This window comes from Heliangelus exortis, chromosome 9 (genome assembly GCF_036169615.1).
Source record: "Heliangelus exortis chromosome 9, bHelExo1.hap1, whole genome shotgun sequence".
Lineage (NCBI taxonomy): Eukaryota > Metazoa > Chordata > Aves > Apodiformes > Trochilidae > Heliangelus > Heliangelus exortis.
In genome coordinates, this window is record NC_092430.1 from 17,934,693 (window position 1) to 17,954,457 (window position 19,765).

The window sequence follows — 19,765 nt, forward strand, 5'->3', positions numbered from 1 at the left end:
CACAAACAAACAAAAAAACCCAAAAGCCTGCCAAAAGCAAGCGGAGGAGGGGCCTCGCCTGTCAGGAGGTGGGAGCTGCTGGCGGCCCTGAGGCGGGGACTGATGCTCCCTTTGCCTGGAGGCCAAGGTGCGTCTTGGAGACCCCTGGGTGTGGCGCGGACGGAAGACCCGGGTCTGTTCCAGCCCTGTCCTGCCCCTGCCCCGGACCCTGACCCCCTGTGGTTGCGCGGTCCTCGCTGCTCAAACTTCCCCCGGCCCTCTGCTATGCGAGTGACTGCGGCAATGTGCAGGCGCGGGGTTTGTCTGCACGCCACAAGTCCAGAGAAAGTGAATCCTTTTTGTTTCCCCATTACTTCTAAAAATCTCCACTACAGCAAAGCCGGGGAAGAAAAGTGAGAGGTGCGATTGACATGACAGTTCCCTTTAAACGACAAAAAGGCATCCTAGTAGATTTGGCGTGATGTACACCCACATTTTCATGCACAGCTACAGCTTATCCTTCCAATTATGTACCAGTTTTGTGGATAAAGAAGTTAAGCAATTCCGCTACCGGCAGATGTGTGTTGTGGAGTTGCAGATGTTCTGCTTTACTATTCCCCCTTGGCTAGTCATGGGCAGGAGGAACACCTGGGGCAGCCTGGGCACCCAAGGCAGCGATCACTCAGAATAGAACCTGTGCAAGGGAGAAGAGTGGGTTGGAAATGGTCTCTATGGCAACAGATGGAAAAAGCCTTTGGAAAAAGGAGATGTGGAAAAGAATTAAAGCTGAAAATACATCATTCTGTCAATGAGACAAGCCTACAATCTTTGAGCAATTTTAAATAAGCTGTTTCCTCTCATCTGGCATTCTACTGAAGCATGAAATCCAGATTGTAGCTTTAGCAAGAAATGCCCACACATATAATTACTGCAGTTGTCTTGTTCTAGATGAAAATGCTTCCTCCCCACTCTGATTATATTTGGTACTTCTAAGTCAAGGTTAACTTGGAAACGGTAAGGGTGTATAACTGGCTAGAGCTGATTAGCTTGCTTTTTTTATTTTTAAACACTTGAAAATGAACAAAAGGCTCGCTTAAAATAAACTACATAGAGTTTAGAAAAATAAGCTGACTCTAAAAATTACAAGATCACTGTCCAACAGCTTTGTCCAAAATTCAGGCTCAGTTTTAAAAGAGAAAAGATGCTAGGAACTATTGAAAGAATTTATTGCAATAGAGATAGGTATATAGGTATTTCCTAAAAGATTTAACAGAAAATGTTTATCTAAAAACTTTCAGAATTGGAAGAATTTGTTCAAATTATGTAAGCAACACAGAGCAGATTGAAACTGGCTTTCTGAAACTGGTTTTCACTGTTCAACCTGCATAAACAAGAGAAAGTTCAAAGCGCTATGGCAAGAATATTGAAAAGTATGAATTGGCTTTTTTTTTAAATGAAGAGATAGTAATTATGACAGCCATTCAGCTGAGCTCAGGAAAGTGTGACTGTGGAATATGATCATTGTATGTGAAGTCATGGCTAAAATGACTTCTCAAGATGCAGGAACCAGAGGGCTGAAATTGAACTACCAGGCTTCAGATTTAAAAACAAATTAAGTTGCAAGAGGTTTATTTGGTTGTGGAGTTTTTGTTTGGTTTTTTGTTTGTTTTTTTGTGTTTGTGGTTTTGGTTTTTTACAAAACTGGTATTTAAATTGCAAACCTTTGTGGCTGTCAAAATTATAAAATTATTTCAAAGAAACAAACAACTAGTTAGATTTGTGAAGAAACAGTGTTAAATAAGATCAGGGAAATATAAACTTAGGCTTCTAAAGTCCATGAGCTATAGACAGCTGCAATGTGAGAGGACAATACTGGAGAGAGACCCTCTCTGTAAGTGCCCTGTTTCATACACTTTTTCCTATGGGTATGTTCATGGTCCTACTCACAGACGGGCTACTACCCCAGCCTGTGTCTGAACAGCTGTTCTGGAGCACAGGCAGTGAAGGATTGATGTAAATGATGGTGACAAAAAGGTTTATCATGGGGAAGGAAGAAAGGGAGAAGGGCAGAAAGCTTTGCTAAAATTAGTGTCTTCAGCGGTCTCTTTTCCTTCACAATGGATGCTAGAAGCAGCTGTGCTCCTATTCAAGAAAAGTAGCTGAAACAGCATCTGATGCAAAGCGGGTCAGGGCTTTGCAAAGCTTAGCAATGAGGCCAAGTGTGAAGGCCGAGACGGAGGCATTGCCAGGGGAGCTATGTGCAGGAAGAAAAGTGTGTGTGCAAGTTTCAGCAGAGAAGCTCAGATTTGTCACAGGAGCTGGCTGAGAATTGAGTGGAAAACAGAGAACAGCTGGAGCTGTCACAGCACTGTGACCCTCTTAAAAGCTAAGCAACAACGCTGTTGACTGAAGTGTTCCAAAAAGAATAGAAGTAAGAAAACTTGAAAGATGGAGTGGTATTTTCCTTTGCTCCATGGCTGATGTTACAGAGAGGAAATGGCACTCTGTGTGCCGCCTTTGTAGGCATGCATCAAAGCACTATCTGACTCATTTACCAGTTTCTTCTACCAGTGGAAATGTACTGCAGATCTGAAGTACTGCCATAACCAGTCAGAAGTGGTGACAGTGTAATTACCTTTCCTGATGGTGCCAAGAGTGTTACAGTTCTTCCCAACCAGTAAGAGAGCCCCAGCCTTTGATATGGGGATCAGACAGTCTACTGGCAAAAGTTAAGGGAGGTAGAAGTGTCATATCAATGTAGCTTGTTTGGAAAAGAACAAAACTGTGAAAGGGATTCTAAACTTGCCTATTATTCCATCAGACTGCCTTCTTTTTTTTTTTTTTTTTTTTTTTTTTTTTTAATAAAAGTGTCTTCAGATGCATTCTGTACACTAGAAGCTTGTGACCTCTGAGACAGGGCTAGGCCTGTACAGGTTATGTAGGCTGGGAAATTGGAGATAATCAATATAGTGAAGATAGGCTACTGTCATGGATCAATTTAATTTTGATCTTTAATAGGCCTTCAATCTCTTCAATCAAATGACTGTTTTCAGCGACACAAAAGAGGTATATAGCTACGTAAGTTTGAGAGGAAGGAATGATTACATAAATATATGATTTCTTTTTTTTTTTTCTGTGAGAATTTCCCCTTCCATCTGACCAGGCCACAGAATCTTGTAACATTTTTGGTTTTCACTGTGTGATTTACTGCTAACTAATATTGCTTACAATGCTTTGGCCTCAGCGGTTTGATTCAGGACCTAGTAAATGGATGGTGATTTATCAGCCTGTCACTCTATAGAGAAATCAAATTATTTTGCCTGCTGGCCATCATTTTAATAGTGGAATTGTGCTATTCATACAGCCTCTGTCCCTACTTTCTGGTGAGACCCTGGCTTATGCACGAAATATAAATCATCATCCTCTGTACCTCCAACACATGTATCAGCAAGAGCTTTTGTCCATTAGAGAAGTCTGTATTTGTAGTAAAAGTCTGGCTCAATATCACAAATATTCAGAACACTGGAAATTGTTACCATCACAGTGATGGACTAAGTTGCTTCAGTGACTTTGAGCCACTCCCCAAGTGTCAGGCGCAGGGCTTTCATTTCTGTCTCTAAGAGTCCCCTATAGTCCAGGCTCCTGCTTTTCCTCCTCCCAGCTTGTGTTTCACACTATCACCAGTGGGTTTGCATTATTTGTGACTTGCTTGAGTCCCCGCAGCTCTTCCATTTGTGAACTTGTAGTAGGAATACACACTATGCACAACAGCTGCCTTTTAGCACAAGTACCACAGAATCTTGGCAGTGTAAAGAAATCATCCTGTGACTGGTAAAACTAGCAGAGTTTGCTATCCCATGGCTGCATCCTGCACTCTAAACTTTCACATCAAAATAACCCAAATTTTCCCCTTTTGTTCAGTATAACTCACATCATAGGACAGTGGCCTCAACTGTAACTGGATCCTATGTAAACCACTCCACAGTATAAACTGGCCACGGTGCAGCAACAGAATTATTTTTCAGTCCTTACTTCATCCTGTCCCCTCTTGGGGGATTTTTATACCTTGCTAATTCTTAGTGAACCTGAAAGAACTAATTTGTCTCCTGCATTGGATTGCACTTTACCAACATATTCCAAAGTTATTGAAGATATAGTGGAAAACTGGAAACAAACATAGCAAGAACAAATAATATGAGAAAAAGGATCTTAAAATCGCAAATTTACCTGTGTCTGCAGTTACTGCTGCTGAATAACCATTGGAGCAGATGGTCTTAAAATAACTGAGAATAAATTTAGCTAGAAATAAGACAAAGGCTTTTAGCTATCGTTGATGTTCTTGAACAGCCTTGCTGTAGGAGTAGTGGGAGTAAATCATCTACACTGCTTTTCAGTTTATTTTCTGAATGGGTTTATAAAGTATCTCTTCCTGCAGAAGAAAATAAAAAATCTGTTAAGTGTCTGGAAACACAATGACTTTTCCCATGTTTCTACCTGCCAACTGTGACCCTCTGAGAGCAAATTGAAACATCCCAGATCTTTCAGACGCCTCTGAAGATTGTCTGTGTACCAGTGTCTTCCAATATTCTTCCTTTTTTTTTTTTCTTTATGATGTCACCTCTTCCCTGGTTGAGGGTATCCTTTTAAGGTTAATCAAGGTCTATATGTTTGAAATTTACTTGCCAGATGGGTAGGAAAAAGGAGATCTCAGAAATGGCTTTTGCTTTAGTCCCAAAATTTTGGTAGGCGGGTGGCTCACAAGTTGTCCTCCTCACTTGTTCTCAGGCAGACTTGCTGTTAAACTGACTAAACAGAAGTACCCAAGAAACCACTCAGCACAGTTGGTCAGTCATCCAAAAATGAGGGCAACAGCACAGATACTCACATTGGCTTGCAGGTCATCAGCTGATTATAGGATTTTCCTATCATAGAGGGACATAAAACCTTTTGCAACACCAGGACTGACACACTAGTTGCGTTTTAAGACCTGATGAACCCACAGGCGCATTTTACAGCTTCATCTTTTTGTACACATGATGTCACATTCTTTGGCATGTCTGGAAATGTGGACCCAGGCAAAATCCTATGGATGAATAGGGAAATCTGAAATTAGAGTTGAATGCATGTGGTGTGAGAACAGAGCAGATCCTGCAGGCAGCTGCACTCCTATTTAATTTCTTCATTGTTCATTGTGTAATACATTTTCCCTGTTTCTAGAAGTATTTTTCATGGAGCTTCCAAGGAGGAGATGCAGAGATGGAAGGGAGACATACAAGACTCTGGTATGCCCTGCTCTTTCTCACTTTCTTGTCTGCCTCACTTTTCCTCTTTTCAGATCCCAGCTGGGCTCTGTAGCTGGGAGGGTTGTTGAAGCTTTTCTGTGGCTCAGCAGCAGGCTGCCCTATGGCAGCCACACATCTGTGCAAGGCTCAGCTCTATCCCTGGAACCCAGGGGCAGCTGCTCCCCACAGACCTTCTCTGGCCCACTGATGTCCACCAGTGCGTGCCTGCCCATGGACACAGCTGAACTCCCTGGCCATGGCTGCAGGTGAGACCTGCCCAGCACACAGGGCCAATTAATTATATTAATTAGTCAATTAATTCATCCTTCTTGTACACACGCAGCTGGAGAGGGTGTTGTGGGCTCAGTCACACCAGGATCCCAGGATGTCTGTCCATGCAAGAGGGCAACAAAGCCTCTGGTCTTAACACCCCTAAAAAGCCCACCACCCCCCTCCATGCATGCAGCAGCTGCATATGTCAAACAAGGGATTTCAGAAGGGGCGGGAGGAGGATCTCTGGGGACATTGAGGGGTCCTCCTTGGGGACAACCTGCAAGGCATCTGGGTCCCAGGAATCAAGGGGGAGCACTAGAGGCTAAGGGTGAGTTGCTCTTGACTCCCAGGCACGCTGCTGAGGAGAGCATCACAGAGCAGCTGCTGCTGCTAGAGCTCTCCTGCCAGCTCCACTCCTCCCGATGCCATTCCTACCTCCAGGATTTTTCCCTGACTCACAGCATCACCATCCAAAAGTCTCCCTGGAGGAAGGTATCTGCCTGCTGGTTTGTCTCTTTATCCTTTGCCTCATCCGCGGGAGAAGGGAAAAAAAAAGCCCTAAGCAATCAATTCGCCTGCTTCTTTTTCCCGTTTTCTTTTCCCCTTCCTGCTCCCTTCCTGTTGCCAAGGGGGGGAAAAAATCCCGTTTTGGAAAGAGCTTTTCTAGGTCCATACATGGACGGCAGCAAATTAGAAGAGGTGAGCAGCCGGCTGAAGATGTGAGAGCTGAAAGGGCTGTGCCGTGGGAGTGGTCCTTGCTTTGTGTGCAAGCGAGGCAGTGAGTGTGCAGCCTCCCACTCAGTGCATCTTTTTTTGGATGCTGTGCAGTTCCCTCTGTGAAATGCTTTTTTGGTTAAAAGAAGAAGAGATGTCACATCAGGAGCTCACCCAGCGACTGACTACGGTTATCACCCATGTGGGTAAGACATCTTTATTTCTCTTCTCACTACGTTTGTGTAGCTTCGGGGGCCCTGTTCCCCCAGGAGGTGCTGATGCTCTCTGTACAGCCAAGGAAGCCTTTGTGAGACAATATCACACCTGCACGTGAAATAGGAGCCATCAGCAGATTGCAGACCAGTGCCTTTGGGCAATTAGCTGTTTATTGATGGTTTGGTTTGTTTTTCAAGTGTGCAGTTCTCTGAAAAAGCAGAAACAATAAGAGGAGAGAGTGTCCTACCTGTGAACTGATCTGTGTAAAATAACCAAGCGCAGTCCTGCTTGCAGGAAGGTGGTAGAGAAAAGGGGATGGCAGAGGGATGCTAGAGCAACAGCAGTGCTAATGTGCTTTGCATTTTCTTGTGATACTGGAATAATGTGATACCCTCTGAGAGTCTTTTAAATTTTATTGCCATTGCTATTTCAAGGAAAGGATCCCAAAAGCTCTTCTCCATGTCAGGATTGATTTTTCTGTGTGCTAACTTTCAAATGCTAGTGGGTGCAGATAAGGCCCTATCCTGTGCACTGGTATTCTTGTAAGTCAAAGCTGCCTACCTACTTGCTGGCTTTGGAGACCAAACTACAAGGAAACAAATAACCTGAAACTAGCAAGAAAGATAAAAATGTAAAATCAGAAAAGCTTTTGGTACTCTTTTTTGTTATATACAATAGAGTTAAGCCAGATTGTGGCTGTGTTGCATCATAGAAAGAGAACATTTTTAATTGCATTGCATGGGAGCAGAGTCTATAGCTGTCAGTGTTTATAATAGAATGTGTGTTATGAATGCCAATGGTGTTGTACAGGTTCATGAAATGTCTTTGCCATTGACTTTGCTCAATCTGTACATGAAACATGGTGTGGTCAAAATGTGGCTTTTGGAGAATATCTGATTAAAATTTTACACCAAAAAATCTTGGGTTTGGTATTAGCTGTAGCAGATGGACTAAGTTTAAGAAATAAAATGCAATTGGTAGATTACTTAGAAGAAAACAGCACAAAAGCAGATTTAAATGAATAAAATACTTGACACCAGCTCCTATCTCTCCAAGCTCTTCTCCAGGTGTAAGTCTTGGTGGCCCTGGAAACACCAGGGGCTTGGTACAGGTGAGAGTATGATTGCCTGGAGAGCTTGCAGTGCCAGCTTCTTTGACTCAGTGATGGCAACATGAGTTGCTTTGCAATTGTACAAATTCAGACTGACACAGTGACATGAATTCACATTTTTATTGTGAAGATTTGGGGTTCAATATGAGGCACACGTTGTTTTTTTTTTTAGAAAGAGTATTTCAATGGAGCCAAGGAGGTTTGTGCATCTCCTGGTTTTCCTGTTAGATTCAATACGGGTCCTACCATCCGTGTTGAGGATCCTCCCCTTCATGTCAGAAAGGATTTGTTAGAAGTGATGTAGCATTATGTTAGCAATTAGTAATGTAGGAAATAATTCTGGACACTAGAAAGGTATTAACAAACCTTTCCTGTAAGAGGTTTCTGGGTCATGTAGCTGAGTCTAGAGAGTCTCATTGGTTTCCTGGAGGTCAACCCACTAGGTCAGTCCTAGGGAGAGGAATGAAGCTCACAGATCTTGTTGGTTTTTTTCATTTCATACTAGAGGCAAGAGACTAGTTAACCAGCTTCCAACAGGGAAGGACAGTGCCATCATTTTCCCAGCCATTCAGGACCTGGAAATTGAACCCTACTTATAGGTCAGCTTGCCTTTTTGTAGACAGAGCTCATTTTAAATCAAATCATGTAACTAGAAAAAATAGCTGTACAAAAATGGAAGCAAGTAATGCTAAAAAATTGTTACTGGCTGAAGGAAGAATATGTCTTCCAAACTGACTGATGAGGCACCATGCTTATGAATTGCACCTTGTAACCCTTGCTTTAGCTAAATCAGCAGATTTAGCTAAATTGAAACTGATTGAAACAGTAATTCCTGGGCAACTCAGGGGCCTCTTGAAAGGTGGGAATCTTTACAGCTCAAACAAGTGAAAGGGCTCTCATCCTTAGTAAATTAAGGGGATCACTCACCATGAACATACTTTATAGTGCTTACTATTTTTACAGCATCTATCACCCTGAACTGATAGCATTCAGCCTGCCAAGAATGTAGTCAGCTCTTGGTTAGTAGCACAGCCCTCAGATCACCCAAATAGTAGGAGGAAAGGAACTTATTCACCAGATTTGCAAAAAGCCAAACAAGAACTTTATGGGAAGATTAAAAAGCAAGGCCTTTATATGGGCAATACAACATTTATGGCATAATTTTGGTCTGTATGCGGTAGATGACATACGAGTTTATTTTTAATATATCAATAAGAGTGTCACAAACATAATTGATTGCCTGGAGGACAACTTCTCAGTCTTGAGCAGAGGCTTTAATCCCTCATTAGCTGACTTGTGTTACAGGTTGATGTGCTTGTAAAAAAACCAAAAGCCTCAAATCTTGCTGTAGACTTCATACATAGAGCTACTTGCTTTACCCAGGTTAAAATCAGAACATCTACATACTCCAGAGTACCCATCTTAATGTGGTACTTCTCTAGTATCGTGCACCCTGCAGTACATGTTTACACAGTGTCAAACAACAGGGGATCAAATTATATCTCTTTAATAGTCCTGTGCTCCCTTAGCCTCTCTGGGGATATCCCTGACTGTACAGATGTGTGTAAGGCAATAAGGCCACCACAGGTGTCTAGGACAGGAGTAGTTTCTGAAGCTAGCAGGCTTTCTGCTTGCTATCAGAGATTTAGCACAGAATGTTACCCCATCTCGTTAGCAAAACTGTGTCAAGATTCTTTTTTTATTTGACCTACATTTGTTGAAATTGATTGTTGGGAGGTGTTGGGGAAACACTTTTCCCTCTTGAAAAAAAGTGTGTCCTTCGGGTAGGTGGGCAAGTGGCAGCTCTTCTGTGATGGGGAGGGAAGAAACTTTGGGTGACGTGCCTGGTGCTGACTGCAGGACTGTTTGGATGTGGGGATGGTATGGCTCTTCCAGCTTGCAAAGCCCACCAGAATATACTTTTGTGCACTTCATCCACCCACACTTGGCAGCTGGTTCCCAGAAGTCTGATGCCAGCTTTGCTATGTGTGGGCAATGTTCTGGGCACAGTTATGCAGACAAGCATCTCCACCCAGTGCCCCAATTTCCAGAGATTTTTATTCTTAAAATGATTTTATAATAAGATGGAGCTGCCAGAGCTGACGTCAGCTGTCTCAAAAGGAAACAACAGAGCTTGGCTCCTCTGTTACCAGTAAAGAATTCCACAGCACATTAGGAGCAGGGTTTTCTTAGAGGTTCCCCTTCACTTCCAGTTAAGTTGGAAGAGCTCCTCATATCTTCAAATGACAGTGGGATCCAGATGAGCTGTCTGTCAGTGTTCCTGCCTGGGGAGGTACTGATGTGCGATTGCAGAAAGAAGCAGTAGAGTGTACAGATTATATATACAAGGCAAAAAAAAAAAAAAAATAGTTCATGTCAGCTTTAATTTTGTTTCATTTGCTCAGTCTCTCATCTTATGAATAGAAAAAAAGAATTTAAGCAACTTAATGGAGATCAAAAGGACAGTTAGTGGCAGAACTTGATTGAGGGTGGACATCTCGGGGACTCACAAAATCATTCAAAATTGCTATCAGTTAACCATGGTTGGTCAATTCCTACCACTCTTGGCTTAACCACCAGCTCTGAGGAGTGGTGTAAAATGTGTATGTGTGAAGAGAAACTGTAGGCACAATTTGGGACAGAAAGTGAAGAATGATACTGCAACCACTTGAGTGTGTGAGAGGAATTTAGGTCAGCAGAATGGAATAACCCGAGCTGGCATTTGTCCGAAGCCAATGGTTTAGCATCACAAGTCACGGAATCTGTTTTATGCTACAAAGCCACAAATAATCTAATATGTCACAGCTGGATAGATGGTTGCAGTGTTTCTGATCTGTGGCTGTGTACAGCAAGGATGCTCAATAGAGATTTTTTAAAAGAAATTAGCTTTCAGGGTACCATATCAAATGGGCCTTCTGCTACTTCTGTGCAAAGGCTTAAATCAAGGCAATAGACATTTCCTTGCCTGCAACAGAAAATTCTTCGCTTTGTTTTAGAGCATTCATGCATTTCTCGAGCACTTTTTGAACCACTGATTCTGTGGCTCTGTCCTACTTACAGTTTTCTGGTGAACAGCTAGGAGCAACAGTTTTTTCCACCAGCCACCACACACCAGGCTTTCTTACCCAAAAGTAAGATATAGGCATGGCATGTGCATCTGTCTCCATGTTCCCAGTGAAACAGGACATTAGAAAAGTGCAGAAATGTGTTTTCTAGTCTTGCTTGGGATCTTACATTAGGAAAAGGTGATAGTTTGGACTTCATTTCCCCATTCACCTGCTTCTATTAAAAAATTGACTGTCTGTAACACTGTTATCTGCCTATTTCTCTCTGTACACCAATAGAGCTTTTCAAATCTTTGGCAAAATTTACTAAATTTGGTGAAGTGACAAAGGTCATAAAATATTATGTTCATACAAAACATGAAAATAATGACTGAAGAGAAAAATGCAATTAGTGAAGAAAAGGCTAATCTCATTCTGTCATACCTCAGAGACCCCATGTGGGAAAGTGGAACAGCAGAAAAGAGAGGTAATAACAATTTATCTTTTTTAGTTTCACAGCTTACATTGTTTACATTTTTGCTTGTTTACATTTTTGTTCCCTAATTGTGGTTATTAATTTTATCCCATTCCATATTGCTTATTCTGTGCAGCTGCTTCACTGGGAACTGGTTAATAAGGAACTATTTAAAAGTGTTTTGCTAATGCTGCAAAGTTTCTGCCTATAAAAAGTAGAAATCAAGCTTTCACAGAAATTCATGACAAATGTACAGATGTGCCTAGTGTACACTCCAGAATGTAGAATATTACAGTCCTACATTTTAACCCGGTTTGTTGAGGCATGATCAGAAATAAAGACCATAGGAAATTGTTATGGGTTGAGGATTTGGAACACTAGTTTGTCTTTGTCTCAAGGCAAAATATTTATGTGATAATTTGGTCTTGTGTTTAGGGAGATGATGGTGATAAAAGAGCTTCCCACAACTATTAGAAACAGTAGTCTTTGCTAAAACTGCTTCTGTTTCAGAAAAGAATGACTGGGAGGTGTTTCTCTTCAACATACCATCTCTTACTTTAGCTGATTTTTTTTTTATATAGGATGTGATTCTGACTTTACCATCCTTAACAGAATTCAAGAGAAAAAAATCCTGCAATATCCACGTGTGTTACCATTAATTATTTCTCTTACAGCATCATGCAGAAAGCAGAGCCACACAGAGCTGAAATACTGATTACAGTCTTAGGCGTTTTCTTATTTATTGGTATCCTCCTCAAAACTGTCCATTTAAACCCTTATCTTTCATTCTCAAGCCAGTAAGAGACCAGGATGTTAGGAAGAAGAGGAAATAGGAGCAGCTACCATCCACCATCTGCTTGCTGCAGAGATTTCACACTTTCTACTAAAGCATTTTGTGATGGCAACTGTTGGAGACAGGATACTAGGCTGAATGGAACTGAGGTGTGATCCAATCTGTCAATCTGTAGGTTACTATTTGTTTCAAAAGCTCCCATATTGCTGCTGTTAAATCTAATGCTACAGAAGTCTCTGCCTGTCCTTTATTTTCCATCCTACTTCACTAATGGCTTGTAGGTGTTTGTTTCTTGAAGTGAACGCACGGGACAGTGTTTAACATGTGAGGGTATTATTGAAGGAAAATCAGGTGGCAGAATCTGAGTTTTGCAGTTTGGAAGGGCACTATTATAGTGTGTGTGCCAGGCATCTGGTCCTGTGCATCCTTAGAAAGCTCTTCAGGGCTGTGTAATTTGTCTGTTGGTAGCTGGAAAGTAGCTGGGACTCAGACAAATAATTCTAAGATGAATGTTTCAGTTGCAAGCAAGTCTGTAGTCTGCTGTTTGGGTCATCTCTTCTCATGGCTTTCCTGAACCCATCTCTGGCTCAGACAGACTGTATTTCAGACAGTGTTAGCCCTCTATGATGGTTTTAATAAAGCAGAAGTCAGGAAATTCTGACTTCCAGAGCAGGCATTTGCAAACATAAGGTGGTGGGTTTCTGTTGGATTTTGCTTGTTTGTTCTGTTTTGTTGTTCTGTTTTGTTGTTCTGTTTTGTTTTATTTAGTTGTATTGGTTTTGTTTTGTTTGTTTTCAGGGGGAGGGCAACTGGGGAAGGTTGTTTATTAAATTATTTTTTATTAATTTTTTTTAATGAAGTAGCTTATGTCAGAAGTAGGGGAGGAATTACTTCTTTCAGCATCATTCAATAAGCTGTTCAGACTGTGGCACTTTCCCCTTGTTTTAAACACTCCAGAGCTACCTGGGAGAAGGAGGTGGGGGTCTCTCCAGGGGAAACCAAGCACAAGGAGTTTCCTTCTGTGTGAGGTCTCTGGGTAAGGAACAATGAAAGCTGGTGGTGCTGACAGAAGTCATCACTTGCTAACAGAGTAGGCAGTTGTGATCGTTCTGCACTGCTAAGTCCCAAGATTAAAAAGCAAATAGGGCCAAAAGGAGATAGAGTGCAGCCCTTGTCAGTTCCCATCTCTGTGGCAAAGGGAAGCTCAGATGGCCTTGCTAGGAATTAAAAAGAGCTGACATCTATCACAGTTCCTGGCAGCTTATTATATACAAGGGCCTTTTCCCACCTCCTACCTCATTTTTTATTTAATTTATTTTCTCTCCTTCCATATGGTGCCTGAATCCAAGAGATTCCCTGAGAGGACATCTTCCTGGGGGAAACAAGTTTAGCACTGGGGAAGGTACTTGCAGTGCCATTGTAGAGAATAACCTAAGCAATTTTTTCCTTCTTCTGCACCATGTTTGAGGCCTTTCTTAGCCCCCAAGGAATTACTCATCATTCAGTCTAGTATCAGCCTTTTTGGATGAGGCCTGGATGATTGCCAAAATCATTTTAACAACACAGTGTCTGGTACTATCCCTGTTTGTATATTTTCTCCTGGTTTTTTGGTGCTGGACTTGTGTACATACATACGGGACAAGATAAACCATAAGTGTTTTGTGTTAATGCTGATGTGTTTTAGCCCACTGAGTGAGCCTCTTCTTCCTCACTTTAGAGTTCAGCACAGCAACATCAGGAGTTCCCCCAGTGGTCAGTGGGTCAGTGACTGGGAAAAATATGAGTTCTCTGCAAAGCTGCTGCCTTCTGCTCATATGAGACAATGCTAGAGGATGATGTGAAGGGATAACATGGCGCATGAATCATTATTAGTCAGTCAGCTTGGGTGACTCAAGCTAACCAGTGCAGCAGACATGGCCAGAATTAAAACTGAGCAACACGAGGGAGACCAGGTGGAGAAACAGCCAACTCTTGCATGCACAGATGGAAAAACATCACTTCTAAATACCTTAAGTGATCTGTAAATCATGGCATGAAGAGAGGTACTACTCTGAGACCAGAAACATTGTAAAGAAGAACTTGTGAATGCAGTGGAGGAAAGGACAGCAGCTCGTCTGCTGGTGGCCTCAGGTGAGGCTAATCAGCTGATAAGGGGGCAGCACCCAGCACTGCCCAGAGGGATATAAAGGGCTGCGAAGAGCTGCCCCACCTTCTGCTGGTGGTCTCAGGTGAGGCCAATCAATCAGCTGATAAGAGAGTGGCACCCAGCACTCCCCAGAGGGATATAAAGGGCTGTGAGGAGTGCCAGTGACCCAGAGTGCAGCAAACAGGAGCAGGCAAACAGGAGTGGGGCACGGCAGTTCATGCAGGCAGGGTAAGCAGGAGGGGCACAGCCACCTCACAGATCTCTTGAAGGAGCAATGGTCTCCAAAAAAGCAAAACCTGGTCCTTTTAAGATGCAGGGTGTGTCCGCACAGACAGAAGCCCTGAAGAGGGACGTAGCTGTTTGGGCCTGTGGCTGTGTAGAGTGTCTGAGCCTCGTGTTAGCACCAGAGGACAGTGTGAGTGGGGTCTGTGTGCGATGCAAGCAGGTGAATGACTTGCTATGCCTGGTGGCAGAGCTCAAGGAGGTAGAGAGACTAAGAAGTATTAGGGACAGTGAAAGGGAAATTTTGGGATCCTTTTTGGGATGTTTGTCTAGCTTTTGATTTTAAAAGTTACTGATTCCTAACCTGGATTACTCAAGCATGGGAGTAAATATTAAATTGCTGCGGAAGCCAAAATCCTTTGAAACATTGCAAAGAGGTTATGGGAAATGATCTCTCATCAATATCACAAGAGAGTGGCTCTGATCCAGACAGGTGCAAAGAGCTCTTTATTTCTTTGTGAATAACTGAGGAACTGCTGGCACTCAGCACTCTGCAGGACCTGATATTTTTGTCTGCATGTGCTATGGTCACCCAGGTTTAGCCCTTGCTGCAAACTGATTTAAGGGACAGCACAGCTTAGGCACTGCCTTGGAACAAGAGACTTATGACCTCCTGTTAGAACTGTCCTGAGTTCATTTGGGGATCTTGGGCCAGTTCCTGAAAGAGCTCAAGGAAAGCCAGGCTGAGAGGATCTTGAGTCAGATGCCCCTCATCCGTGAGAGCAGGCTATAATCTGTGCTTCCAGTGACCTCTATCTGTGTCTCAAAGATCTTGAATGGAAACCAGCAGCTCTTATCCTGAGACTATGTACCCACCCATATCACCTAATATGTGAGCACCCTAGTGATGCTACAGTAAGGCTTTCATAGTATCAATCCATATATTAACACCATATGTTACAGACTTCATATGGGAGAGGCTGGATCTGCTGCTTGCGCAGTGCAGGTGGTTGCCTAGGGCAACGAGATATGAGGGGCTGCAAACCATTTAGCTACTGCTTTCCCTGCATGACTGTGAGCTGCATGATTTCCAGTTTCCCTTGAGCAATGAATTCTCTACAGCTGGCCCTGGATACAAGAGCAGTTGTCTGCAGTTCCAAGACATAAATCCAAGCCAAACAATGCTAATGTACAGCATTTTGGTCTGCCTGGCAACAGCTGCTGACAGGATCTGACTCTCCTTGTTCAATACATGCCTTGAGCTCCAGAGATTTCACAGGAGTTACTCCCAATTAATACTGGAGAGCCAGTTCAAGACATTGGAATGTGGAGAAGTGAAGAAAGTCTAAAACCAGAGATGGTATCTTTCAGTACTTTAGAAAAGTGATTGTTGCCTTTAAATTCTAAGACCTTTTTATTTAAATTATACGTAAGAGGTTTAGTCCGCACTTACCAGCATCTCCATTGCATAATAATGCAATTATTGTTATTGCATTATCTAAAGTTTAGCTAGCACTTTTTAAGATGGAAGTGCTGACAGATAGGATTATTGCAATCACATGCAGCTTTAGTAATAATGATAAGTAGAAATGAGATGATATGTTGTCTGTTAATTATATGTGCTACATCCTTAACACTTCAAATGCATTTTTTTTCTGGAATGGAGTTCATATTTTGATGGAACTGCTTGGCTAGAATTACCACCAGGAGGTTCTGTCTCTTGTTGTACACCAATAATCCTTCACATATCAAAGGATGACTTTTTCCCTGTTTTGAGTCTGAAGTTCAGTTACCCATTACACTTTGGTTCAGAGGTTCCTGAAGCCAAGGCTTAATTTCTGAAGTGATCAACATTGGTGTTTGCAGCATAAAATGCAATGATGTTTACAGGAGTCATACTTTTAATCTTGCAATATTCAGAGGAAAGGTTATATCAAACAGAAATAGCTATGGCTGTAGTATGACCCTGAGCTCCCAGCTATTATAGGCCAGTAGCTGGTAAAAAACATTGCTGGGAAAACCTCATTAATCCTTGTTATGGTGGTCAACTTATTGTGTGAAAACTAAACAATTTTTTTTAAAGAGAGATTCAAAGCTACTCTCACCCATCCCTCTGTCTCAGATGTTTGCTATCAGTGTCAAGTATCTTTTCCCCTTCAATGTTGTGGAAACTAGGAGAGGCTTCACAGCAAACTTTGAAGTCACAGTTCAGTTTGAGGTAAAGGTTTTTTTGTTTGTTTTGTGGGTTTGGTTTTTTCATTTTTGGTTTTTGTTGTTGTTGTTTTTTTTTTTTTTTTTTTGTAGATCAGAAGAATCATACTTTCTGGCTTTGTTTTCAGCTAGGGGAGAATGCAGTCTCAGCAATGTGCAGCTGTCATTCTGGATCACATTGAATTACCCTCCAGCCTATACATCAGAGCCTTATGCATAGCTGTAACTTAAATGGGAAAAAAAAGCTCTAAGCCCTTTGAGGAGCAGTGTTGTTTAGACAGAAAGAAAGATGAGCTTGTCAGTGATATTCTGGGCCCATTCCACCCCAGTATCTGTAATAGCAGCTCTGTACAGGCCACACAGTGCATGTCCCACTTTCCCCTTCAGATCTGGAGTGCCAGCACCATGCAAGGTTTCCCCAGGCCAGCCGTGGGAAGGAAGAGACACGGAACACCAGCAGGCATGGCCCTGCATCCACCTCCCTCCTGCAGGACACCAGAGCCGGGCTGCCCCCGGGGCAAGGGCTGTGTGTGTGTGCCGGTCTCAGGAAGGCAGATTTGCTGTTGTTGCACAGGGGGCAGCAGAGGGCACGTCAGTACCTTTCAATGCTACAACTTCCACTGACAAAGTCCCTCAAGGACCGGGTCAAACCATTTTATCTTCCTTTCTCAGCTCAGCTGAAAGGCTACAGAGTTGGGTAGAAGATTCTCGCTCCCTCTAGCATAATTTCCAAAAGATTTTCTGGCACTGCAGGGTTTTGTATTCAGGAGTTGCCTTCTGTTGTCACCCCTCCAGAGAGATTCATCTCGTCCCCATCTCTGCTTTTTTTGCTGAGGAGCCACTAGAGGGCACAGGAGGGTGTAACAATTTCTCAGCACTAACACTGGAAAGAGGAAGGCCATCTCCCCCTTCCAGCTACAATAGCATCAAAATGAGTAACACCCACTAAGCACGAGTTCAAAGATAAGTTTGGTCTCCAGAGATAAACAGCCTGGGAGATGGGTGCTGAACCCCTGAAAATTTGGGAACGGAAGTTCTCTAAGCTTTTCATTCAAACGAGGGTAGATGATAGAAGGATGTTACTTGACAACACCTGTGCGATTCTTCTTCTCTTTAGGAACCACAGTCTCAGTTTTACATGAAAGTAATTTTCCTGTTCAGGAATAAGGACATAACTTCCTTTTAATCTCAGGAAAACATAAGAGCCTTATCTTAGGGCAGCTTCTCTTACAGAATCTGATGAGATTTTGATAATTTAGTTGAACACTACAAAAGTGACCATGTCTTAAACATCTGCCAGAAAACACAAAGACTTGGAATACAACTTACAGGAAAATAATAAAAAGAGTTAAATAATAAAATAATAATAAGGGTTAAAAATAGGGGTTAAAATAATAAAAAGGGTTAAAGAGGCAGTGAAACTAATATTTCCTCACCTGAAAGCAGATACGAATTAGGAGCAGGTGTTATCACTAATAGTGGTGGGGAGAATGGCCTGTTCTAAAGGAGCTGTGAAAGACATACTAGTTGAAAGAAAGGGAACAATGTCTCTTGTTAGGTGTAGAAGGAAAGAGAGGATGGAGGCTGGAAATCTCCATAGTGCATGGAAGGTAAGTCATGGAAGGAAAGTTGAATGGGCAACCCAAAGAGTGATCTGACTACTGAAGCTGGTTTGCTGTGTGGGAAGCTTTAAAGGTGTATGGGGGGTCTGAAGGCTGTTAGGAAGCTGGAAAAATTTCCAGGGACCCTGGAAATCTACATGGGAGACCTGGAGGGCAGGTGAATGGCTGGAAATTCATGTGTTGCATGGACAGACCAGAAGCCTCATCTGAGTCCTGTGTTATCAGCTCAAGTGTCTCAGAGGCTTGAGAAATAAAGTATAATCAATTGCAAGAAATCCCATGCATATTTCAGAGGCCAGGGAGGCAAGTAACAAGTATGGTTTGTTTATCAGCACATTAAATAATTAGACTCTTTTTCAGTCAGGGTGACTGTAGATAGTAATTTTGTGGCATCAGTTGCTAACCTTGAGCTTTTGGAGCCTTCAGGGCAACACAAAGTGTAGGAAAAAGTAAAGAGTGTTTGGATGCTATAGCATCTTACAAGGAAGCAGTATTTGAGAAGGAAGAGAAGAGGCTGTTTACTCTGAATGTCTTTATATCACTTAGGAATTAATTTGAGAGAGAAGCTGAATGGAGGCCAGGTCTCATGTTCTCCTGGGTGCTACAGCTGGCTTTCAGTGCTGTCTAGAAGCACTGGCTAGGGCTGAGCAGGGTGGTCCTTGAAGTCTGACTATGGTGTTGCTTTCTGCTGGGGGGTGAGGTCAGATGGCACAAAAGTTCTCACAGTAAGAGAGATCTCTGCCAGCTGTCTGCAGTGGCACAGCAGGAGCTGGAATCCCTCCTAACGCAATGCAGACTCCAGCAGATGTGTCATCTACTCAGATCTGCTGCTTTTAGTGGCATGTATGTTCTGATAATGCAGCTCAACCTTCTTTGCTGCTTGTATGCTGCACACCTCAGCAGTACCCTTGGAGCCATGCTCTAGGCAAAGCTGACTGAGATGGGTGCTCTACTACTGAGGTGGTGCTTGCAGATATATTTCTAGTTTGCAGGTCCAGGAGAGATCATGCTGATGTACATCAGTGTTGTTAAACATCTTTGAAAGACAAACTGAACACATCTAACTCCAGGTGGTACCTCAGAGAATAAGAAGTCCAGTGTAGACAGACCTATATTTGGGAGCAATTAGGAGGGTGGCATGCTACTTGACCTCAAAGTGGACAGGGTCATATGGATCATATCAACAGTCTCATATGTTAAGTCTGATATGGTTTTGATTCTAACAACAGAATACTCCCAATTGCGAACCTACAGCTTTTATCTGCTTTTGAACTAGTTTACTTTTACTTCTTTAAGCAGAGCATTTAAAGGTTCCCCCTAATATCAACCAATTTGAAGGGCTCCCACACCAGTGGGATATATATGGATATCCGTTTTCAGTGCATTCCTCCCCAAATTTTTGCTTTTGTGGGGCAAAACTTTAGGTGAAATTACTCCTGCTCTTCCCCTTGAGCCTTCTAATGGCTCTCGGATGCAAACTCAAAACAAACAAACAAACAAAATTATTCTTAAATGGTATCTCTTTATTGTCAATTAAATGGAAATCTGTCTACTTTATAGGTGTAACAATCTCTCTGTGGTGCCAAAGTGCTCAGCTGGGAATCACTGTAGAAGTGCAAAGCATTATTTAGTGCTATCTTCCATGAAGTGGACTTTTGCCTATTGGGATTAAGGTCT

General features: G+C 42.5%; 1 protein-coding gene across 2 annotated transcripts in view; it reads left to right on the forward strand.

Moving 5' to 3' along the window:
• The first annotated feature begins 5,991 nt into the window (after positions 1–5,991).
• The window catches only part of MCF2L2 (MCF.2 cell line derived transforming sequence-like 2), a 155,704-nt gene continuing 141,930 nt past the window's right edge, over positions 5,992–19,765 (forward strand). Inside the window, exon 1 of one of the 2 annotated variants that reach the window (XM_071752549.1) lies at positions 5,992–6,454. In XM_071752549.1, the coding sequence (XP_071608650.1) occupies positions 6,352–6,454 (103 nt within the window). In that variant the 5' untranslated portion in view covers positions 5,992–6,351. The remainder of the gene's footprint in view (positions 6,455–19,765) is intronic. The other variant, XM_071752546.1, reaches the window with a different exon arrangement.